This window comes from Leopardus geoffroyi, chromosome D2, assembly GCF_018350155.1.
Source record: "Leopardus geoffroyi isolate Oge1 chromosome D2, O.geoffroyi_Oge1_pat1.0, whole genome shotgun sequence".
Classification (NCBI taxonomy): Eukaryota; Metazoa; Chordata; class Mammalia; order Carnivora; family Felidae; genus Leopardus; species Leopardus geoffroyi.
In genome coordinates, this window is record NC_059334.1 from 59,043,331 (window position 1) to 59,064,559 (window position 21,229).

General features: G+C 41.8%; 1 protein-coding gene and 1 pseudogene across 8 annotated transcripts in view; both read left to right on the forward strand.

Moving 5' to 3' along the window:
• Positions 1–349: 349 nt before the first annotated feature.
• ABCC2 (ATP binding cassette subfamily C member 2) overlaps positions 350–21,229 on the forward strand; it is a 73,033-nt gene continuing 52,153 nt past the window's right edge. For 2 of the 8 annotated variants that reach the window (XM_045438542.1, XM_045438543.1), the window contains exons 1-7: positions 350–523; positions 3,136–3,309; positions 16,472–16,597; positions 18,798–18,932; positions 19,153–19,260; positions 19,731–19,786; positions 20,942–21,176. In XM_045438542.1, the coding sequence (XP_045294498.1) occupies positions 491–523; positions 3,136–3,309; positions 16,472–16,597; positions 18,798–18,932; positions 19,153–19,260; positions 19,731–19,786; positions 20,942–21,176 (867 nt within the window). In that variant the 5' untranslated portion in view covers positions 350–490. Of the gene's footprint in view, positions 524–3,135; positions 3,310–16,471; positions 16,598–18,797; positions 18,933–19,152; positions 19,261–19,730; positions 19,787–20,925; positions 21,177–21,229 lie in introns of those variants that run through there. The other 6 variants (XM_045438540.1, XM_045438541.1, XM_045438544.1 and 3 more) reach the window with 6 other exon arrangements.
• On the forward strand, positions 16,625–17,655 carry LOC123576943 (annotated as a pseudogene).

The window sequence follows — 21,229 nt, forward strand, 5'->3', positions numbered from 1 at the left end:
AGAGAGTGTGTGAGCAGGGGAGGGGCAGAGAGAGATGGAGACAGTATCTGCAGCAGGCTCCAGGCTCTGGGCTATCAGCACAGAGCCAGACACGGGCTCAAATTCACAAGCAGGGAGATTATGACCTGAGCCGAAGTTGGACACTCAACCAACTGAGCCACCCAGGCATGCCTCTGCTGACATTTTCCAGTGATTCCTTTTACACAAGACTATACCTACAGAGGCTTCTGGTTCTTCGGGGGATGGTGAGTCTACCTGCCCCTGGGACCCCTCAGTCACATGTCTAGCTACTGAGGTAATGCAAATAAACATCTGAGCAAGTTAATGAGTAAGCTGTTAGGATGAAAGGTCAGGAAACGATTTTATCTGGAATGTCGGAATAGGAGATAACATCCTGAACTGCAACTTGAGTCCACCTTCTCTGAGGAAGACTTAGTAAGAAACAACAGAGTCACAAAAGAGCCTTCATTCCAGAAGTGCTCCAGGAATCATGCTGGAGAAGTTCTGCAACTCTACATTTTGGGTGAGAAATACTACTTCTCTTCACTGTTGACTCTTCTCAGATTCAGAACAAATAGTAGATGAACCTCAAGTGGCTACCAATAAGAACCAGAAAAGTTAGATGTGCAGGTGGTCTAAACCTCAGGATTTGGTTTTGTTTCTTCTAGGGTTTGTTTGTTTGTTTGTTTGTTTGTTTAAGAGAAGATAAGTCATAATATCTCCAGAGGACATTCTATGTGGGAGAGGTAACATATTCTCTAACATATGTTTATTATATCCTAGATTCTTTTTTTTATTTTGAAAATTTTCTTAATCTTTATTTTATTTTTGGCAGAGAGAGAGAGAGACAGAACATGAGCAGGGGAGGGGCAAAGAGAGAGAGGGAAACACAGAATCTGAAGCAGCCTCCAGGCTCCAAGCTGTCAGCACAAAGCCTGATGTGGGGCTCGAACTCACAAACCATGAGATCATGGCCTCAGCCGAAGTCAGACACTTAACCGGCTGAGCTACCCAGGTGCCCCTCCTAGACTCTTTTCTCAAACTAGCTAGCTGCAAAATCATCTTCTCTAAAGAGAAATAGGGAAAAGACTTCCAATCTCAACAATATTAGGAGGGAAAGTTGTGGGGTTTGTGGGGTGAGAGGAAGAAGAGAAGACCCTGGTTGAGTTTTGTCGAGGCATGCTGAGGTTGAAGTGATAGCTATATGTTCTAGAGGACCTGGCAGTTAGGGGTGTGGAGTGGAAGTTGAGGCCAGGGATGCAGATTTGGGTGTCACGAGCACCAAGACCATTTTGGAACCATTAGAGCAGAGAATTTCAAGGCAGACAGGGTGAGCAACAGTTACTAAATGGCTTAGTGGAATAGAAAATGAGAAGGAACCTAGGATTTAATGATTCTGTGAAAGTGTGGTCTTCAAATGCCTAGCACAGCACCAGAATCACATGGAGGGCTTGTTAAAATAGTTTAAATATCTTAGGTTATTCTTCTGAATTCTAAAGTTAGAATCTCTTGGTGGAGAGATAAGAGTAAGAATGAGATAGCAAAGTTAGCATTCCCATCTTAGAAAGAACCTGGGCCGCAAGGGCCTCAGGCTAGGACCTCCATACCACAGGCAGGTGGGGCTCAATAGGCCCCAGGATCTCAGCAGGCCATCTTTTTTTTTTTTTTTTTTTTTTTTTTTTAATATTTATTTCTTTTTGAGAGACAGAGAGAGAGAGCGCGAGAGGGGGATGGGCAGAGAGAGAAGGAGACAGAGGATCCAAAGCAGGCTACACGCCGACAGTGGTGAGCCTGATGCCGGGTTTGAACTCATGAACTGTGAGATCATGACCTGAGCCCAAGTCGGGTACTCAACCGACTGAACCACCCAGGTGCCCTCAGCAGGGCATCTTTGGAGAATTCTGAGAATATCTGACAGAGCTCTTGGTCAGGGCACCTCAATGTTTTCTTTAAAGAGTTTGTGCAGGGGCGTCTGGGTGGCGCAGTCGGTTAAGCGTCCGACTTCAGCCAGGTCACGATCTCGCCGTCCGTGAGTTCGAGCCCCGCGTCGGGCTCTGGGCTGATGGCTCAGAGCCTGGAGCCTGTTTCCGATTCTGTGTCTCCCTCTCTCTCTGCCCCTCCCCCGTTCATGCTCTGTCTCTCTCTGTCTCAAAAATAAATAAACGTTAAAAAAAAAAAAATTAAAAAAAAAAAAAATAAAGAGTTTGTGCAAACAACTATACAAAAACAATTTGAAAATATTTATAAGGAGAGAAAAATTACCCCTTACAAGACTGAGAAGTAAGAACTGGTGTTCCCACCCCCACTTCCCAAGACACTTCTACCTATTACAGAAAGTAAAGACTACAGACCTGCTGGGAACGAGCCTCCCATCCGATAGTGCCTTTGCAGCTCCTGTGCCAACAATCCCCTCAGGTTCCAATCACTATAAGCCCCTCTGGCTCAAAGGAGGCTAAATGTCATAGTGTGACTAAAGCATCCTGCTGGCTGCATATTGGAACATCTGTCAGGGAGCTTAATCAGTGCTAAAAAGTAGAAGAAGAACAAGTTTCTATATCCCAGGGAACTGTTTGAATTGAGGAACTGTCCATTCCTCTTCTTCCCGCAACCTGGCAAATGCAGTAGTGAAGTTTCCTGAGAAGAGCTGGTGGAGAAATTCGCCTAGAGAGAAAGGCTTTTTAAGGTTGGGTTGGCCAGAAAAGTCACTGTCATTAAATGTTGAAGCTATATCAATGGAAATAAATAGGAAAATGCAGCTAGTTAAAGGGTCAGGCCAGGGGCGCCTGGGTGGCGCAGTCGGTTAAGCGTCCGACTTCAGCCAGATCACGATCTCGCGGTCCGTGAGTTCGAGCCCCGCGTCGGGCTCTGGGCTGATGGCTCAGAGCCTGGAGCCTGTTTCCGATTCTGTGTCTCCCTCTCTCTCTGCCCCTCCCCCGTTCATGCTCTGTCTCTCTCTGTCCCAAAAATAAATAAACGTTGAAAAAAAAATTTAAAAAAAAAGGGTCAGGCCAGATATGGATGTAGAACTGAGTTAAAATTGTTTAGAAACGGGTTGGAGGGGAGGGTGGTCTCGCACTGGTTTTCTGTCTTCAAAACATGAGTATATTCAACAATCCTTCCGTTTTTGGTCCCCAGAATTCTTCATTCCTGGATAGCCCAGAAGCAGACCTGCCACTTTGTTTTGAGCAAACTGTTCTGGTGTGGATTCCCTTGGGTTTCCTTTGGCTCCTGGCCCCTTGGCAGCTTCTTCATGTATACAGAACCAAGATCAACAGATCATCTATCACCAAACTCTATCTTGCTAAGCAGGTATGGGAACTCCACTATTTTCAAACTATTACTTGGTGCACAACAGAGACATTTTGTTGGTGGTTAAAGTGTCTTCTTCCCTATTTTTAGCCAGCTTTCTTGAGACAGGTGCTCACTGGTCCCTTGCCATATTTCTTAGTTAAGGTGACTTTAATTTTTACACAATGATAGTGACTCTTAAATCTTATTGATATCAGACTCTTTAAACACCAATGATGAGTAATCGATCAGTCTAATAGTTATTTTTAATATTTGAGAAACAAATACTGGATGACCTGTCTTGAAGCTGTTCTAATAAATCAGGAGACTACAATTCAGTTGGCACCTACAATGAGGTGGAAATAAAATGTGTCCTCTGCACGGTTCAGGCAATCCAACCGTCACTCATCTCCCATAACTTGGGTCTGAAATAAGGCTTCCATTTTCCCAAAGTCTTCCATGAGTCTGGACAGTCACTGACAGTAGAGTGAGGTAGGGTGAGTGCTCACAGGCATATACCCAAGTAGGGAAATATGGAAGGAACAGGAGCTGTGGGAGAGAATCCAGCAAGAACTAGGGGAGAAGCCCCTCAGCCAATGGCACTGATTAATGCAGAAAGGGTCTTGTGGGAACCGAGACATTCAACTGAGGTTGCAAAGTCAACTCACAGGGTATTATTATGCTAGGTGAAATTAGTCAGAGAAAGACAAAGATCCTATGACTTCACTCATATGTGGAATTTAAGATACAAAACAGATGAACATAGGAGAAGGAAAGCAAAAATAATACAAAAACAGGGAGGGGGACAAAACATAAGAGACTCTTAAATGCAGAGAACAAACTGAGGATTGCTGGAGGGGCTATGGGTAAGGGGATGGGCTAAATGGGCAAGAGGCATTAAGGAGGACACTTGCTGGGATGAGCACTGGGTGTTGTACATAGGTGATGAATCACTGGATTCTACTCCTGAAATCATTATTGCACTATATACTAACTAACTTGGATGTAAATTTTAAAAATTTTTAAACAATTTTAAAAAAAGAAGAAAAAAAGCCACCTCATAAAATCCACCATCTGCTTTTTTCACTAGTTTGTTATTGTTTGTTTGTTTGTTTGTTTGTTTGTTTTTCCCTACCTGTCCTGATCCTTAAACAAGGTTTTTAAAATGCCAATTAGATTTAATGTTCTATGAGCACACATACCAATGACATCAGATTACCTGGAATCTAAAAGGAAGAAAGAAACTTGGCCAACCGAAATGGGAGTTTTATTGACTCTCCAAGGCAGGGGCTGGTGGTGAGTTTTGTTGGACTCTGGATAGGAATGAACAGTCCCCAAGAGTGGGGGCAGGGTTGCTGTCCTCTTTGCTGACCCAAGTGCCAAGCACAGCTTAGCACTCAGTATGAATTTGTTGAATGTTATTAAATGCAGTCTAGAAGTAGGGATCAAATCAAGAATGTGTTAGATTCTGAACATTGAATAATACGCTTTAATAACCTTGAAAATAAGTTAGAGCTTTTTGTTAGAAAATCAGTCAAGGGGCGCCTGGGTGGCTCAGTCGGTTAAGTGGCCGACTTCGGCTCAGGTCACGATCTCACAGTCCATGAGTTCGAGCCCCGCATCGGGCTCTGTGCTGACCGCTCAGAGCCTGGAACCTGTTTCAGATTCTGTGTCTCCCTCTCTCTCTGACCCTCCCCCGTTCATGCTCTGTCTCTCTCTGTCTCAAAAATAAATAAACGTTAAAAAATTTTTTTAAAAAGAAAATCAGTCAACTGTCTTTTTTTTGGGCTTCCAAGATAAGGCTGGGTAATGAGTAAATCAGTACTCTATCCTAGTTATATTTGTTAATTAATGTTTAAAAACAGCTTTATTGAAATGTAATTCACAACCATACAATTTACCCACTTAAATGCTATTTTTTAAGCATATTTATATGTGTAACCATCACCACAATCAATTTTAGAACAGAAAGAAACCCCCATCTCCCCATCCTCCTTAGCCCAAGCAACCACTAACCATTTGCTGTCTCTATATTTTCCCTATTTTAGACATTTCATATAAATGGAATCTTAAAATAATATGTGGTCTTCTATGATGGCTTCTTTCAGTTAGCACAAGGTTTTCATGGTTCACCCATATTGTAGCATGTATGAGTGCATCATCCCTTTATATGACTGAATAATATTCCATTATACGGGTATACGGGTATACAGGTATATCACATTTTGCTAACTTTTATAAATAAAAATCCCTATAGAGGAAAAGAAAATCAATGTATTACCTTTTTTTTTTTTTTTTCTGTAGGTAATAATTCACTTACCCTTGCTCATAGTCTCAGGAGTTCCATTCACAATTTATACTTTCCTTTTTTGTCCTCTACCCTGAGAGTGACAAACACAAATTAGATTCCTCTTGAAAATTTCAAAATAACTGGTCTCTTCTCTGAACAGTCCGAAATATAATTCCTCACACAGCAAAACTTTACTTCTTCTATGAGAACCTTCTTCTTGGCTCATTCTTCAACTGGATTTTATTTCTCCATTTCCTCTTCCACCTGCTTTTGGGCTATTTCTCTCTGACTTTCCTGAACTGTCTGCACTTGTCTGAAATAAGTCAGATTGCTTGACCAGGGTGAGAGATTCTACACATTTATTTGTTTGCTTAAATGTGCATTCTTACTGAAAGGACCTGATGCACAGTAGGTAATTGAATGAACTGAATTACAAAATCAATGAGTGAATGAGCTCATATTCAGACCCAGGGAAACAAAAGAGGAATGTGGTTCTGGAGTTTGTGGAAATTCTGAGGTCAAAGCAAGATGTGCAGCAACAGCAAAAATAAACTTGGTGTTGACCCAGTGAAACATGGAAATCATCTTTAAGTGATTGCATAATATAGCATAGAAGATTCCCAGGCTTGTTCTGAAAAGTTTCAGAGAGCAGGATCAAGACTAAGTGGGTGAAGGTTATTCCAGGGAAGCCCACTTTGGCTAAATATATTAAAGGACTTTCTAATAATACTAACTTTCTGAAAATAGAATATACTGCTGGGAGTTATATTCCCTGAAAATACTGACACTGAAGCTAGACACTTATCTTCCAGGGAAGTGGTAGAAATAGACATGTATAATGAATAGAAGATTAAACCAGAGTGCTTGTCATTCGTAAAGCTCTGGGAAAAGGAGGACCTTGCAAAGATGGAGAGATATTAAATATGACCAGACTACTCTCCTTTTCTTTCCTTCTTTGTTTTTAATACTAGTGAGATTGTGTCTCTTTAAAGTTTAGTAAACTCCATGTGTGCTTGAAGCTCCTCCAATAAATCAGAGATCAGGGACAAAGACCACTTAAGGACATGGGAATCATTATAAACAACGATAATATTTCCCTGATCCTATTTAGTAGAAGTGTGCGTGTACTTCTGATTATAAAAACGATGCATGGTTATTGTAGAAGGTTTGAGAAATAGGAAGAAAATTAAATCTATTTATAATTGTTATCACTCCTATTAATTCCTATTATACTCCTATTAACATTTGGTATGTTTCCTGCCACTCTCTTAAAAAAAAAATGAAAAGCCGAAGTCTCTTTCTTACCCCTCTACCCTCCAGTATCATTCTCTAGAGGCCTTCATTTAAAATTATTTCGATGGTTATCTCCATATCACAAATTATGTGTTTATACCTGTATTTCTTGATTTATCACCTTCAAAAAAGATCCATTTCTGTCCTCTGTGAAAGACAAGGAATTTGGTTGACTGGCCCTACCTTCAGCTTCCTTTTTCTTCTTCTTCCCTTTCTCTCAGTCTTCTCATTTTGTATGACTGTTTTCAGTTTTTCTGTTGGTTACCTTCATTCCTAAAAATAATCTGCCATCAATTTTAGATTCTACATCTTGATGCCCCTTTTGTGTAAAATGAGAGAATTAGAAATTAGAAATTAGAAATTAGAAACTTCTTGGATATGGAGAACATCCTCAAATGAAATTTTCAGAGAGCAACTCTCCTTGCTTTCTGACATTGTTCTTCTGGAGATGGAATGCTAGCTTCAAAACAATTAAAAAAAAAAAAAAAAACAACTCTGAAGATGTTGCTATATTTTCCCCAACATCCTGTGCTACTGAGATAGAAGTCTTCTCATTTCTTGTTATCCTCTCTAGAAGCTTTTATCCTCTTTATTCTTTATGTCCTGAAATTTCACGAGAGTCTGTTTACATGGGTCTTTTTTCATTCAGTGGGTTCTACACTTTCAATCTAAAGACTCGTGTCTTTCTTGGAGAAATTTTCATACATTGCTTCTTTCATTTCCTTTCCTCCAATTTTGAAATTCCATCTTTTCAGAACTATTTTTAGGTGGATTTTGAACACTGCATTGATTTTCCTTCTCAACTTCTCTCTCTTTAAATTTCTTTTTCTTGCTTCACCTAAGTTCTAAGATATTCCCCAATTTTTTCTTCCAGTCATTGTAACGAGCCTTTATTTTCACAATCATAGGTTTGGTTTCTAAGAATTATTCTTAATTCCTGAATATACTTTTTTTTTAATGTTTATTTATTTTTGAGAGAGGGAGAGCAGGGGAGGGGCAGAGAGAGACAGAGACACAGAATCTGAAGTAGGCTCCAGGCTCTGAGCTATCAGCACAGAGCCCGACGTGGGGCTTGAACTCATGAGCTGTGAGCTCATGACCTGAGCCAAAGTCAGATGCCCAACCAACTGAGCCACCCAGGCATCCCTACCTTTTATTTTTTTTTTAAACATCAACCTATTAATGGATGCACTGTATTCTCAAATCTCTCTTAGTACATTAATTTCAAAATAATTTAAAATCATTTTCTCTTCACTTAATAATTTGTTTTATCCCAGAATCAGTTGTTCTGTTTAATTATCTTGGCTATCTTCTTTGCTAGTATTGGCTTTTCTCAACTTTCTTATGGTTATTAGCATTCTTTGTTGCAATTATAAGTGAGGGACTAAGTTAATAAATGTATGTGGCTGGAGTAGGTCCCTCTGCCGTTATGTAGGTCAGCTTCCCCAGCTGTCCCTTCTTGAGGGCAAGACTGCCTCTGAGTCTGAGTCAACTGGACAACTGTGTGGACCTACTGGCTTCTCCCAAGAGCAGTAGCCTGTGCTGTACCGAATGAAGACTGTTTTACTCTGGGGCACCAAGACACATACTATCTTGCTACCCCTCCTCAGGAAAAGCATTCCGTTTTTTTTGTTTTGTTTTTTAATGTTTATTCAGTTTGAGAGAGAGAGAGAGAGAGCATGTGCGCACCAGCACGCAAGTTGGGGAGAGGCAGAGAGAGAGGGCAACACAGAATCCAAAGAAGACTCCAGGCTCTGAGCTGTCGGCACAGAGCTGGACTTGGGATTCGAAGTCATGCACCGGAGATCATGCCCTGAGCCGAACGCCAATGCTTAACCAACTGAGCCACCCAGGCGCCGCCCCCCCACTTCTTTTTCATTTTTGTTTTTAAGCATTCCATTTCTTTGGACAGTACATCTGTTTTACCTTGCTTAGGAGTAGTGGTGGCATGTGGGGAAATAGGTTCTACTTATATAAATGGGTTAGAAAAAAAGCTTAGGACAGAAAGCTGCTACCACGTGGTAAAAGCACCCCAGGTTAGCTAGTGAGATGTTGTAATGGAAGCATGAGTAACTTGTTATAACACCTGCAGGAAGTTACTTTCCACTGAACACCAATATACTATTGTACTTTGATCACAAACCACTTGCCACCTGCCCCCTGACCCTTTGCTTCTTACACACACAAGTTAACGATTACTGTCTGATTGTTCTCTCCACTTTCACGTGTGTAAGATCTTGTTTTCTTCACGTTCACCATGTGGGCAATATCTTGTGAGCTCAATTAATACAGAGATGAAACCCCTGTTCGGGATTCTTGTCTCCTCCCCGCCCCCCCCCCCCCCCCCCCCCGCCGCCACTAACCCCTCTCGTATTCAGTTCTGTGTCTGCTCTCTCGCTGGACAAGAAAGAACTCCAGACTCAGCCTGCAACAGTGGCAAATACAGTTGTCAGTGGATTTGTGATGATTTGCAAGTGGGGGAAAGAAGGACATGCCTGGCGTAACTGTACCAGTTCTGTACACAGAACTTCAATTAGGACTGTCATTTCTGTCCTTTTTCCCAGTCTTACTCTAGGCAGAGGCTGACTATAGAGAATAGATTTCTATCAGTGGGAGACTCACCTGTGAGTTGCACCTATTAGCTTTAAAAATAAGGAATTTATTATCTTACAGAACAGGAAGACCAGAGGTAGTGCAGCTCCAGTATTTATTACTTTAGAGACTCAGCAACCTCAGCAGATGGCTGATTATTTTCATCTTTTTTCTGATTGCCTCAGCTTGTCGAACCAATTATCAAGCTAGCATGTGATTACAGGATGGCTGCAGCAGCTCCAGGTATCACACCCTCCAGTCAGTGTCCAGAGGCAGATAAAGAGATCAGATGCCCCTATGTGTCACTTAAAAAAATTAGCTTTATTAACATATAGTCTACATACCATAAAACACACCTGTTTAAAGTATACACTTCAGTGGTTTTTAGAAGACTCACAAAATTGTGTGCCCATCACTACTGTCTAGTTCCAGAATAGCTTCATCACTCCAAGAGATCCAGGACATATGAAGCAGTAACAATCCATTCCCTTCCCCTCCCTCCCCTCTCCCCTCTCCCCTGGCAACTACTAATCAACTTTCTATGAAGTTGCCTATTCAGAACATTTTATAGACATGGAATTATACAATATGTAGCCTTTAGCACCTGACCTATTTAACTTGCAAAATGTTTTCAAAATTTATACATGCTGTAGCGTGAGTCAGTAATTCACTCCTTTTTTATTGTTATTATTATAGGAAAATACATAGAATGTGAAGTTGACCATTTCAACCAATTTAAAGTGTAAGATACAGTAGCATTAAATACATTCACAATGTTGTGCAACTATCACCACTCTTCAGTTCCAGGACTTTCCATCACCCCAAGTGGAAACTTTGTACCATTAAACAGTCACCCCACTCTGTCCTACTCCCCTTATCCCCTGGAAACCACGAAGTTGCTTTCTGTCTCTATTTATGCCTAGTCTGGATATTTTCTATATAAATGCAGTCATACAATATATAGCATTTTGTGTCTGGCTTTTTTCATTTAGCATTATGTTTTCAAGGTTCATCCATGTTATACACCTATCAATACTTCATTCCTTTGTATGGCGAAATAATATACCATTGGATAGATTTCCTATATTGTGTTTATTTGGGGCAGACATAGGTCTTCAATTTTCTTAGGTATATACTTAAGAGTCGAACCGCTAACATATGGTAGCCCTATGTTTGATATTTTGAGGAAATGACAAACTGTCTTCCAAAGTGGCTGCATCCTTAAACATTCCTGCCAGCAATGTGCGAGGGTTCTAATACTCATCCTCACCAATAATTGTTACTGTTCATCTTTTCAGTTATAGATATCAGAGTAGGTGTGAAGTGGTATTTTACTGTGGTTTTGATTTGCATTTCCCTAATGATTAATAATGTTGAGCATCTTTTCATATGCTTTTTGGCCATTTGTATACCTTTTTAGGAAATAAAAAATTCTTTAAATCCTTTGCCTATTTTTTAATTGAGTTCTGTATGTTTTGTTGCTGTTGTTGTTGTTGAGTTGTAAAGAGTTCTTTATATATTCTGGATCTATGTATCACATTTATCACTGAGGGAAAAAAACTTCCCCAGAGCCCCCACAAACTAGTCCCCACAAGCTGTTCCCCAGTTCTCTTTGGCCAGAATTGTGTTGCAAGCCCATGGCCAAAGCAATTACAGGCCAGGAGAATGGGACCAACATGATAGGTTTTAACTCATCTCATAGGGTTGGAAATGGGTCCAGCTTCCAACAGAGCTTCCAATTGTTTGAGTAGGCAATTTACCAGTCAGGCCCAAATGGGAAACAGTTGGCTGAGGGAAAAAAGGATCACGTGAGAAGATTGTATCTAAAAGGGGACCTGGAGCTTAGTGGCCAACTGTTACCACTCTAGGCTTGTAGGGGCAAGAACAGAGGGTGAATCCCGGACAGACAGAAGGTACAAACACAGCGACCAGTAATGTCTGCATCAGGCTCCTCTTTCACTGCTCCCTTTTCTTACATGTTTTGGGCCATGGTTTTCTCTGCTCTTTTTCTTGTCACTATTGACATGTTTGCTTTTTGTCTTCTAGAACTTTTCTGGTCTACTGAGCTTACCCTTCTCCATTCATATTCTCAGTGCTGTTATGGATTTATTACATGGTAATAAAGCAGATCAATGGAATGGAGAAGGATGGGAGATAAATATACTAAATCTGGTATCTTGAACTGGAAATTCCTGTCGTGTGTGTGTGTATTATTTTTTTAAACAATACATATTTATTTTTTCACATTCTAGAAATCAAGGTGTTGATAATGTTGGTTCCTTCTGGAAGCTCTGAGGAAGAGTCTATCCCATGCCTCTCCCCTAACTTCTGGGGACTGCCAGAAATCCCTGGCATTCTTTGACTTATAGCTGCATGACTCCATTCTCTGCCTGTGTCTTCCATGCCTATGTGTCTTCTCCCATTCTCTTGTAAGACCAACATTTGTCATTGGACTTAAGGCCTACTCTAATTCAGGATGATCTCATCTCAAGATCCCAAACTTGATTACATATTATGCATATTTTTAAAACATAATTAAGCTCATTGCATATGCAATTTCATAATCTATGCTTTTTGCTTAAGATGATATAAAAAGAATTTCCCATTGTTATTAACGTTATTCTTAATTTTGGTGACTACTGTAGGAATGCTTACAACACTGACTCCATCTTTGGTCCTTCACCTTGGGCTCGTCTCTGGTGCACAGGTGGAACCACTTTAGATAACTACCCTGTGACCTCACCATCATGCTCCTCGCTCCATAAGAGCTGGGGATTAAGGTCCAGGTAGTTGCAGAGAACGGGGAGGGAGGTGGTAGAGAAGAGCTGCGTACGGCCCTAGGTCATCAGCTGGCATCCGCCCGCTAGTCCCTGTCTGTAAGTGATTACCCTGAACGAAATTCTGTGTGAATGGTATAGAGTGGCTTCCTTTGCTTTTCGGTATTAAAGTGACTTTTCAGGCTGAAGGATGCACTACTGACCCTCCTCCACCCGCTGACGATTGGTGTGGTTTGCAGGCTACCGGAAATGACCCCAGCGTGGGTAAAGGGGCTGTGCCAGGGGAAAGCCTGTCCTCAGGGGAACCCCAGGTTGGCCAGCTACCTCCATGTGAAGAGCCTTGGCCAGGTTTTTTGAGCATTTTGGATCAGCATGTGAGTATGGGGCTGTCCTGAAAACGCCCCAGGGATTGTCAGATATCCCGTTTGCAATGGTGGGGAAAGGAAACCGAGATAGCGAACGAGCTATTTTGGTGGTAGCTTGGCAGTTGTGCTTTGCGATAGGCCACAGACTGGGAATTAGGAATAAGGAAGAGAATTGGAACAGACCAGAGAAGCGTTGGCTTTGGAAAAGGATGAATGAGCCACGTTTTCCTCTAATGCAGACATTAGGTCTGCAAGATTTCAGGGTTAGGAGTAGGGGTTAGAAATAAGATGGCAAAGATGCATGGGCACAGACCACGGTGTACCCAAGTGAGAGCTACTGTGTCTCAAGAGACTTGTGCCCCCAAAGCATGGGATCCCTGGGGTGATGACTTCTCTGGCAAGGAAGATGTTATCATGGAGAAGGAAAAGGATTTACGGGCAAGCCCTCTGATTCAAACAAAGACCTAGGCCACTCTTGAGCCTGGGGATGATGGAGAAGGAATTCCTACTAGTCAGAGAGTGGCTATGAGGGCATATTCTGCAAATGAATTAGTGGAGCTAATGATCTGCTTTAAGCAAAAGTGGGCATGTTGCGACTGCGAGATATTGGGGGACAAGAGACTCCTGGGGGCATGGTACAGGACTTTAGTATCTGCCCCTATGATTAATCAACCCAGTGCTATAGTAGCTGCTATGGTGGCTGGCTTAAGTGAAGCTAGAAGAATCTGTCATAAGGGAAATCAGTTAGTTATTTGTAGAAGTTCAATAAGAATCTGTTTTCTGGGGCACCTGGGTGGCTCAGTCAGTTAAGCATCCGACTCTTGATTTTGGCTCATGTGGTGATCTCTTGGTTTGTGGTATTGAGCCCCAAGTGGGGCTCCATGCTGAGAGCACAGAACCTGCTTGGGATTCATTCATTCATTCATTCATTCATTCTCTCTCTCTCTCTCTTTCTCTCCCCTCCCCCCCCAAAAGAAAATATTTTTTCCTTGTAACATGGCACCATTGGAAACATTTAGTTGTATTATCAAGGCCTTGACTGGAATGTCCTATTTGAGAGAGACATGCGTAGACTCCAATATGACCAGACAGCTTTAAGGAACTAAGGTTGATTTTATGGAGCCAATGAATGCCTGTTGGGAAAAAATTGGCCTGGTACCTTGTTTACAGGGTTCCTGGGAGCCTTACCAGGTAAGGAGGAAAGGTCATTTCCTAGCAGGTTCATGATATTTTGGGGGCCTCAAGAAGAGGAAGTAACCCAAATCCATAGGTATTGCAGGGGAGTCTAATAGCAAGTATCTTGGCCTTGAAAGGCTGTTAACGGCTCAACCTGAAATTCCTTATGAAAAGTTCCAGCAAACCAGATTTAAAAGAACTTAAATGGCCAGCCACTGTTCTTGCTGCACTTATGTAAACAGGCCAAGTTTGTTAAAACTGGACTTGTTCTATAAACAAGTTAGTCTTAATTTGGCTACCTTTGACGGTGATTTCGGAAAGGAAAAAAATGTTTCAGTAACAAACCTTTATGGTTAGATTCCTTTATGGTATTACCTTTATGGTATTAGATTCTAGTTCTGATTAATCGTCCTTGAATATTTATTGTTTACCTATAAAACTAGCCTGGATCATGAATTCTTCTGGTTTTCTTGTATATCTGGTTAATTATCTACCTGGTTGTTTACACACTGTGGGCCTAACTTTGAAAGCCCACCTGCAGGACCACCTCCTGAAATAAGACCACTCACTGTTTAACTGAACTGACCTAATTGACCTTGTTATGAAATGTAGAATAAGATGCTAGGCACAGAGCCCAATGCGGGCTCAAACCCATGAACCCTGAGATCATGACCTGAGCCAAAATCAAGTTGGATGCTTAACCGGCTGAGCCACCCAGATACCCCAGAATCTGTTTGCTTTTCAGTGACTACTAACAATGCTGTTACTTGGGTGTCCCATAACTTATGTGCCCCATGTGATAGAAATCTAGGTGGTTTTTAACCTGCTGTCATAAGCAGTGCTGCAGTAAATAACTTTGTACCTATGAGTGTGTCTGTAGCATGAATTCCTAGAAGTGAAGTTACTGGATGAAGAGTATATGGGCTCAAAGTTTTTATATATGGTGAAAATTAACCTCCATAGAGGTTTTTCCTCAGTCTCACCAAATTTTTATCAAACTTTTTGATATTTGCTAATCAGTTACATGAAAAATTGCATATTGTTATCATTTGAAATTGCACTAATTATCAGTGAGGTTAAACATCTGTTCCTGTGCTTAAAAGCCATGTGTGGCTTTTTTTCTTCAAATTTTCCATTCTATGCCCGTTGCACTGGACTGTTTGTTTTTGTTTTAAATTGCTTTGTGGGAGTTCTCTATAATGTAAATTGTCCTTTTTGATGTGGATTGCTCAGTATATTTCTAATCAGTTTGCGAGCGTTTAATGTATGTGAGCCTGTGGCAGGGTCTGCTCTTTTTCCTTGGCCTGAGGAGCTGGTTAGTATTCCCTTCACCTGACCTAAAGTCATCCTTGACTGGGGGCTGTAGCTCCACCTTTTGCTCTATTTTACTCCCAGGTCACCTAAAGGTAAACATAAATGCTTCAAAAGCTGTTGTGTTTTTCCAGAAAAAAAACCCACAGCTTCAGGTGAGGAAAGCACAACATCATGTATTAATCTACTTGAGAAATACATTCTCTTTATCAACATGTCTTTGACTTTATGCCTTGCTAAATAACAACACTGGTCCTGCTACAGATGGATTCACCTCCCTCCTTGGTTGGTTTTCATTACAAGCAGCCCAATATCTCTGCCTGAACTATTCTGGATGAATGAGACATGGGAATGAGTAGGGATAGATGGATGGGAAGGGATGCGGGTAGAAGAGGATACTAAAGATCTTCATTCTGAGAATGAGAATTGCTACTTCCTCAGTGGAAGTAGTACTTTTTTCATTCTGATTGGTGGGGGTGATTCTTTAGAACAATACAATGTGTATGATGTCCTATGAACTCATAGGACAAATATTGATTGGCTTGGAGTCTTCGTAGGGTGGCATAGTCACACTCGTTTGCAATGTTAACTTCAAAGGTTATATGGGGAAGAGCTGGGGAATAATAAATAACCAAGGAAAGAGAATATGACCAAGGAAACTAGAAATCCCAGTTGGGGTAGGGGGATTCCCTTTTCAAATCTATTTTTATTACCTATTGTGTAACAAATTACTCCAAACTTAGCTATTAAAAACACATTTCTTCTCTCAGTTTTTCCGTGGGTCAGAAATTTGGGAGCAGCTTACCTGGGTTCTGCTTTAGGGTCTCTCATGAGGTTGCAGCTGACATGCTAGAAGAGACTAAGGTCATCTGAAGGTTTGAGTGGGGCTAAAGCATCTAATTCTAAGATGACTCATTCACATGGCTGTTGGCAAAAGGTCTCAGTTACTTACCAAATGGATCTCTCCATAGAGCTACTTGAATATCCTCATGATGATGTTGGTAGCTTTCCCTGAAGTAAGTGATCTGAGAAAGAGAATGAGGAAGCCATATTGTGTTTTATGACCTTCTAGCATATTCTACTCTTTAGAAATGAGTGACTAAGCTCACAGTCAACAAAAGGGGTAAGATATCAGATCTTTTGAAGGAATATATCAGAATTTATGAACAGAGTTTAAAATCACCATACTCAACATTCCTCAAAAACCTGTCCTAGCATACATTGATCTTTATTCCATTACTTGAACTACATGTATTCGTTGATGCCAGTATTACTTACATGTTCTCTGAATCACTGCATACTATCTTTATTATCTTTATCAGGAACCATTCTATTCTAAAGAATGATATCTTCTTAACAGTGGTCTTTTTCCTTCTCAGGTGCTTGTTGGGTTCCTTCTTATTCTAGCAGCCATAGAACTGGCCCTTGTACTCACAGAAGACTCTGGACAAGCCACGGTCCCTGCCATTAGATATACCAATCCAAGCCTTTACCTGGGCACATGGGTAAGGCATAGCCCCACTCCTGCCCTGTTTATCCTCTCCCTATTCATAGTCATCTGGTTGAAATGTACTCTTTTGGAATAAAACTAAGTCCAGTTTCCTCTACCTTTTTTGAGGGGCCTATGATGAGGCAAAACTTGTTGGTAATGGAGTTGTATCAAATTTTAGCTTTTCATATTCTTTTGAACACTAACTTCTAGATCCTTTTCCCTAGTGTAAATACTAGCTCTGATGACAAAGGTACGTATCTTATGCCCTCCTATCTTTCCATCTAATAATTATACATGAGCGAGTGTCAGTCTGGCCAAGGCAGAGACCCACACTCTGGTGGGTGCAGGAGGTCAGCACCATGACCCTGTTCTACTTCAGGAATGGCTTTGCCCTGGGCTACTTCCCTTACTTCATCACCTACAAGTGCAGTGGCCTTAGTACAATGCCTTCTGGAAATGTGTGCAGGCCAGGGTCACCCACCTCTTCGTGCAGCTGTGCAAGATGCTGTTTCTGGCCACTTTTTTTTCCTCACCTGGGAAGGCGGCATGTATGAGTTCACTGGGGAGTTCATGAAGGCCAGCGTGGATGTGGTAGACCTGATTAGGCCTACACCTTGTCATGTCCCAGAATGCAGGCAAGGGGGAGTACAGGTCATGGGTGCTGCCCGGGGCTGGGCCACCACATGCTCGTTATGTCCCACCACATCCCCCTCTGAGTGGGAGCCCAGGGCACTGAGTTTGACTGGAAGTACATCCAGAAGAGCATGGACTCCAACATTAGTCTGGTCCATTACATCGACGCATCCGCCCGGGTCTAGATGATTGCACGCTATGACCCGTACCACACTTTTCAGCCAGCAGTACTTCTACTGGTGTTCTTTAGTGCTACAAGACCTTTGTCATAGAGATCTTTGTCCACCTCTGTTCCCTGGACAGCTGGACAGCACTGCTGGCCCTCAGCACCCTGGCCCTGTATGTTCCTGTTGTCAACATGCACTCCTAGGCTTGGTGTCCCAGACATTCACATACCCATTCCCCTGCCTCCAGGTTTCAGTGAAATAAACAGTGTTTCAGAAGTTAAAAAAAAAAAAAAAAGTTATGTAAATGTTATTCTTAAATTGACCAATAGTCTTATCAATGGATCGTTGAGTCCAGGGTTATTTGTATAAACTTGATAACAGAAACCGCTATTTCTCCTACAGGCTGTTTTTTTGGGGAGGCCTGTGCAGTGTTTGAACAACAACTGAATTAGTTGCCACCACTTTTTAAAAGAGGAAGATGCCACAGAACTCTGTGGATTTCTAAACTTCCTTGGAAAATCAGCATGCCTGGCACTTATGGGCGTGTGTCCCCATAGGGCAATGGTCAGCTGGCACTGAGTGGCAGTCATCCCTGATAGATTACACATCTGCTCAGTGTAGTCTTCCACCTTTACTTCACTCGGGAATGAACATGGCCTGGCCCCTGCAGGCATTATTGTTTGCTACCATTGTTATAAAACAAGAAGGGTGTAGGCATGGTGTGCTGGAGCCCGCTCACAGGGCCGTGTGCATCTCTTCCCGACGCTGTTTAGTGACTGTATGTTGGGGCTTGACATCTACCGTGGTAGTAATCTCTACACCACAAAAATTAGCAAATGCTACTAATCGTGGCTTTGTTTTCAGAATGCTAGTTTACACGTTTGGCACAGAATCTAGGAAACAAACATTTAATTATATTTAAGTGAGCTGTTACAAGGCAAGTGGTTTTTATTATTATTATTATTATTACTTAGTTTGATATTATTAGAAAATCCTATAGACAGCTTGCACTCATCCAGCAGAATCTGCCTCCCCAGATGGACTACTGTAGTGCCTGACATTAACTTCCTTGGGTCTTGAAAAGACTTCTCTGGCTCCCAAAGTAACTCCATTAAGTGCAGTAGAGGACCCTCTGTATTCTTGGCTAACTCCCCACCCAAGTGTGGTGAACAGACATAGGGGTGGGGAAGGGGGTCCCAAGAAGAGCCCTGAGGCTGAGGCCCTGAAAGAGGAAGATGGGTGGTATCAGGGAGGAAGTCTACAATTTGGCAGTGTGTATTTTCTGCTTGGCCAGATTAGTTATAACAATCTCCTCCTTTGACCCACTGCTCCTTTGTTCTCTGGCCTCTTTCTTGCCTCTTGTCCTCAGTTAGTGACTGTATTTTTCAGAACTTGATGTGAACTTCTCTCTAGCTCCTGGTTTTGCTGTTCCAACATAGCAGACTATGGTGTGTGCAGAAGGACTCTTGGTTCCTGTCCCTATTCTGGATTCTCTCAGTACTCTGTGGCATCTTCCAGTTTCAGACTCTGATCCGGACACTCTTAAAGGTAAGGAGGAAAGAGGGTGACACGAGGAGGTAGAGGTGAGCACCTTCTAAGAGTAAATGGCATACAGTCAGTTGAACTCTGGGATAGAATAGGGGAATTTGATGATAGGTTTTAATCATGAACATTGACATATGGGACATTTAGACTTAATTTGGAAAAAGGCCCATTTATTTCTGGTTGGTTTGTTTGTGTTTGTTTGTTTGTTTGTTTTCCCCCATAGGGCAACAATTCTAATCTGGCTTATTCCTGCCTGTTCTTCATCTGCTATGCACTGAACGTCCTGATCCTGATACTTTCAGCATTTTCAGAAAAAGATGGCTCCTCAAATGTGAGACACTAAATATGCCTACCTCATGTAGTATTTAACTGGATGGTATCTTGACACCTATAACTTTGAGATGCCCAGGGCTCATGGAGGACACATGAGCCCACAATATAGCAGTGTGGACCATTTATGGCTTAAGGAAATAGGGTGACTAACATGTGGAAATACTCTTTTATGTGCGTGGAAATACTTTGACATTGACCTGCCAATCTTTAGCGTAGACAATTCATCATATATCTATGCCAGAAAATCTGATTTTTACTAATGACTTTAGGGTTTCCAGATAAATCTATGTTGTCCAGTCTACTTCAGTATTATATCTACTTTTTAGCATAACATTATATCTATAAAAATCAGTTTCTGATTATAGAGTCCCACAAAGTTCCTGTTTCAAATTGAATTACTTTTTTATTTTTTTTCTTTCTTTCTTTCTTTTTTTTTTTTTTTTTTTGTTGTGTGTGTGTGTCTTACAGAATCCATCATTCACGGCTTCATTTCTGAGTAGCATTACCTTTAGTTGGCATGACAGGTAGGAAATGCCCGGAGTATGGGCTGTCTGTATCCCTACCCCTTCATTCTTCTGAAAGTGATGGAAATCTTAATTTTAAAAATGCTTCCTGAGGCCTCCATTTCTCCTCTTAGAGTCCAAGAATGTTAATGTAATGGATCTATTTATTTCAGAGGATGTGGAGGAGAGGGTGGAGGGGGATTTTCTTTTGGTGGTCTGGGGGTTCCACAGGGAAAAACAAAGGACATTAGGAAAAAGAGGCAGAAGGGCGAGAAAAGGAGAATTTGGGTGCAGGCAGTGTGGCATGATTTGGAGGGTAAGGGGTGAAATGGCTGGGCTATCAAAAGATCTGGAGCCTTCTTGGCAGGCTCGTGAGGTCTATGAATCCTTTCTCAAATCATGTTTTAAATGTATAATGTAAAAGATATAGAGTTACAAAGGAAACCGAATATATTGAAATATAATCACTTAAATATTAAAAAACACAAATTTGTGATGTAGTAACCCAAGTGCTTCTTTAAGAATTCATTAAATAACAAGATCTAGTGATGGGGCTAATCACGATCACAACTTCAAAGTAATGATGATGTCATTTAGCCATGAAAACACTGTGATGTCCCTTGGTGTCCAAGGAACAGGCAGTCCTTTTTACAACTGTTTGGTAGCCTACGTTCATGTCCTAAGGAAAGGCTAAAATTCAGTTAGAAGCTGGTAAAGATAAAAATATAATTTATTTTGTATCCATGTCCTCAAATGCCAGGTTGATGGGCCCTGATCTAGGGAGACCGTATAGAGGAGGCCTGCAGGGCTGCTCAGTTCCTTAAGGGCAGCATGAAAGCCCCTCAAGGAGATTCCAGAGTGGCAGAGAGGCAGCCAGTGTTTGAGGAGGAAGGATAGGGAGGAAGTGATGCTCTTTTGGCTTTTAATTCAGTAGTGCCGCCCCTCTTTCCCTTTTCCTCATCTTCTTCCATGTTCCACCACCTCTCATATCTGTTTTCCGCACTCCCCACTCCTCTGCCAAGTTCAAAGGGCCAGAAGATGGGGCATTGGCCCTCTTCCCATCCTCTGCCCCTCCATCTCTGAACCAGGGAGCAGGTTTTGAAAGAAGCAGCAAGGGACCCCCCCCCCCCCAACTCCACATGTATGGTCTCAGCCTATGGGTCACTCTGGTTCCAGCATTGTTCTGAAAGGCTACAAGCAACCTCTGACACTCGAAGATGTCTGGGATCTTGATGAAAAGATTAAAACGAAGACACTGGTCAGCAAGTTTGAAAAATGTATGGCACGAGAGCTGCAGAAGGCCAGGAAGGCAGTCCAGAGACGACAGCAGGGGAGAGCACAGGGGAACTCCAGGGACAGGCTGCATGGCTTGAACAAGAATCAGAGTCAAAGCCAAGATATCCTTGTCCTGGTAACTTTCTCATGAGTGTCTGTGTGAGTGTGCTTTATGTCTTCAAGCAGAAG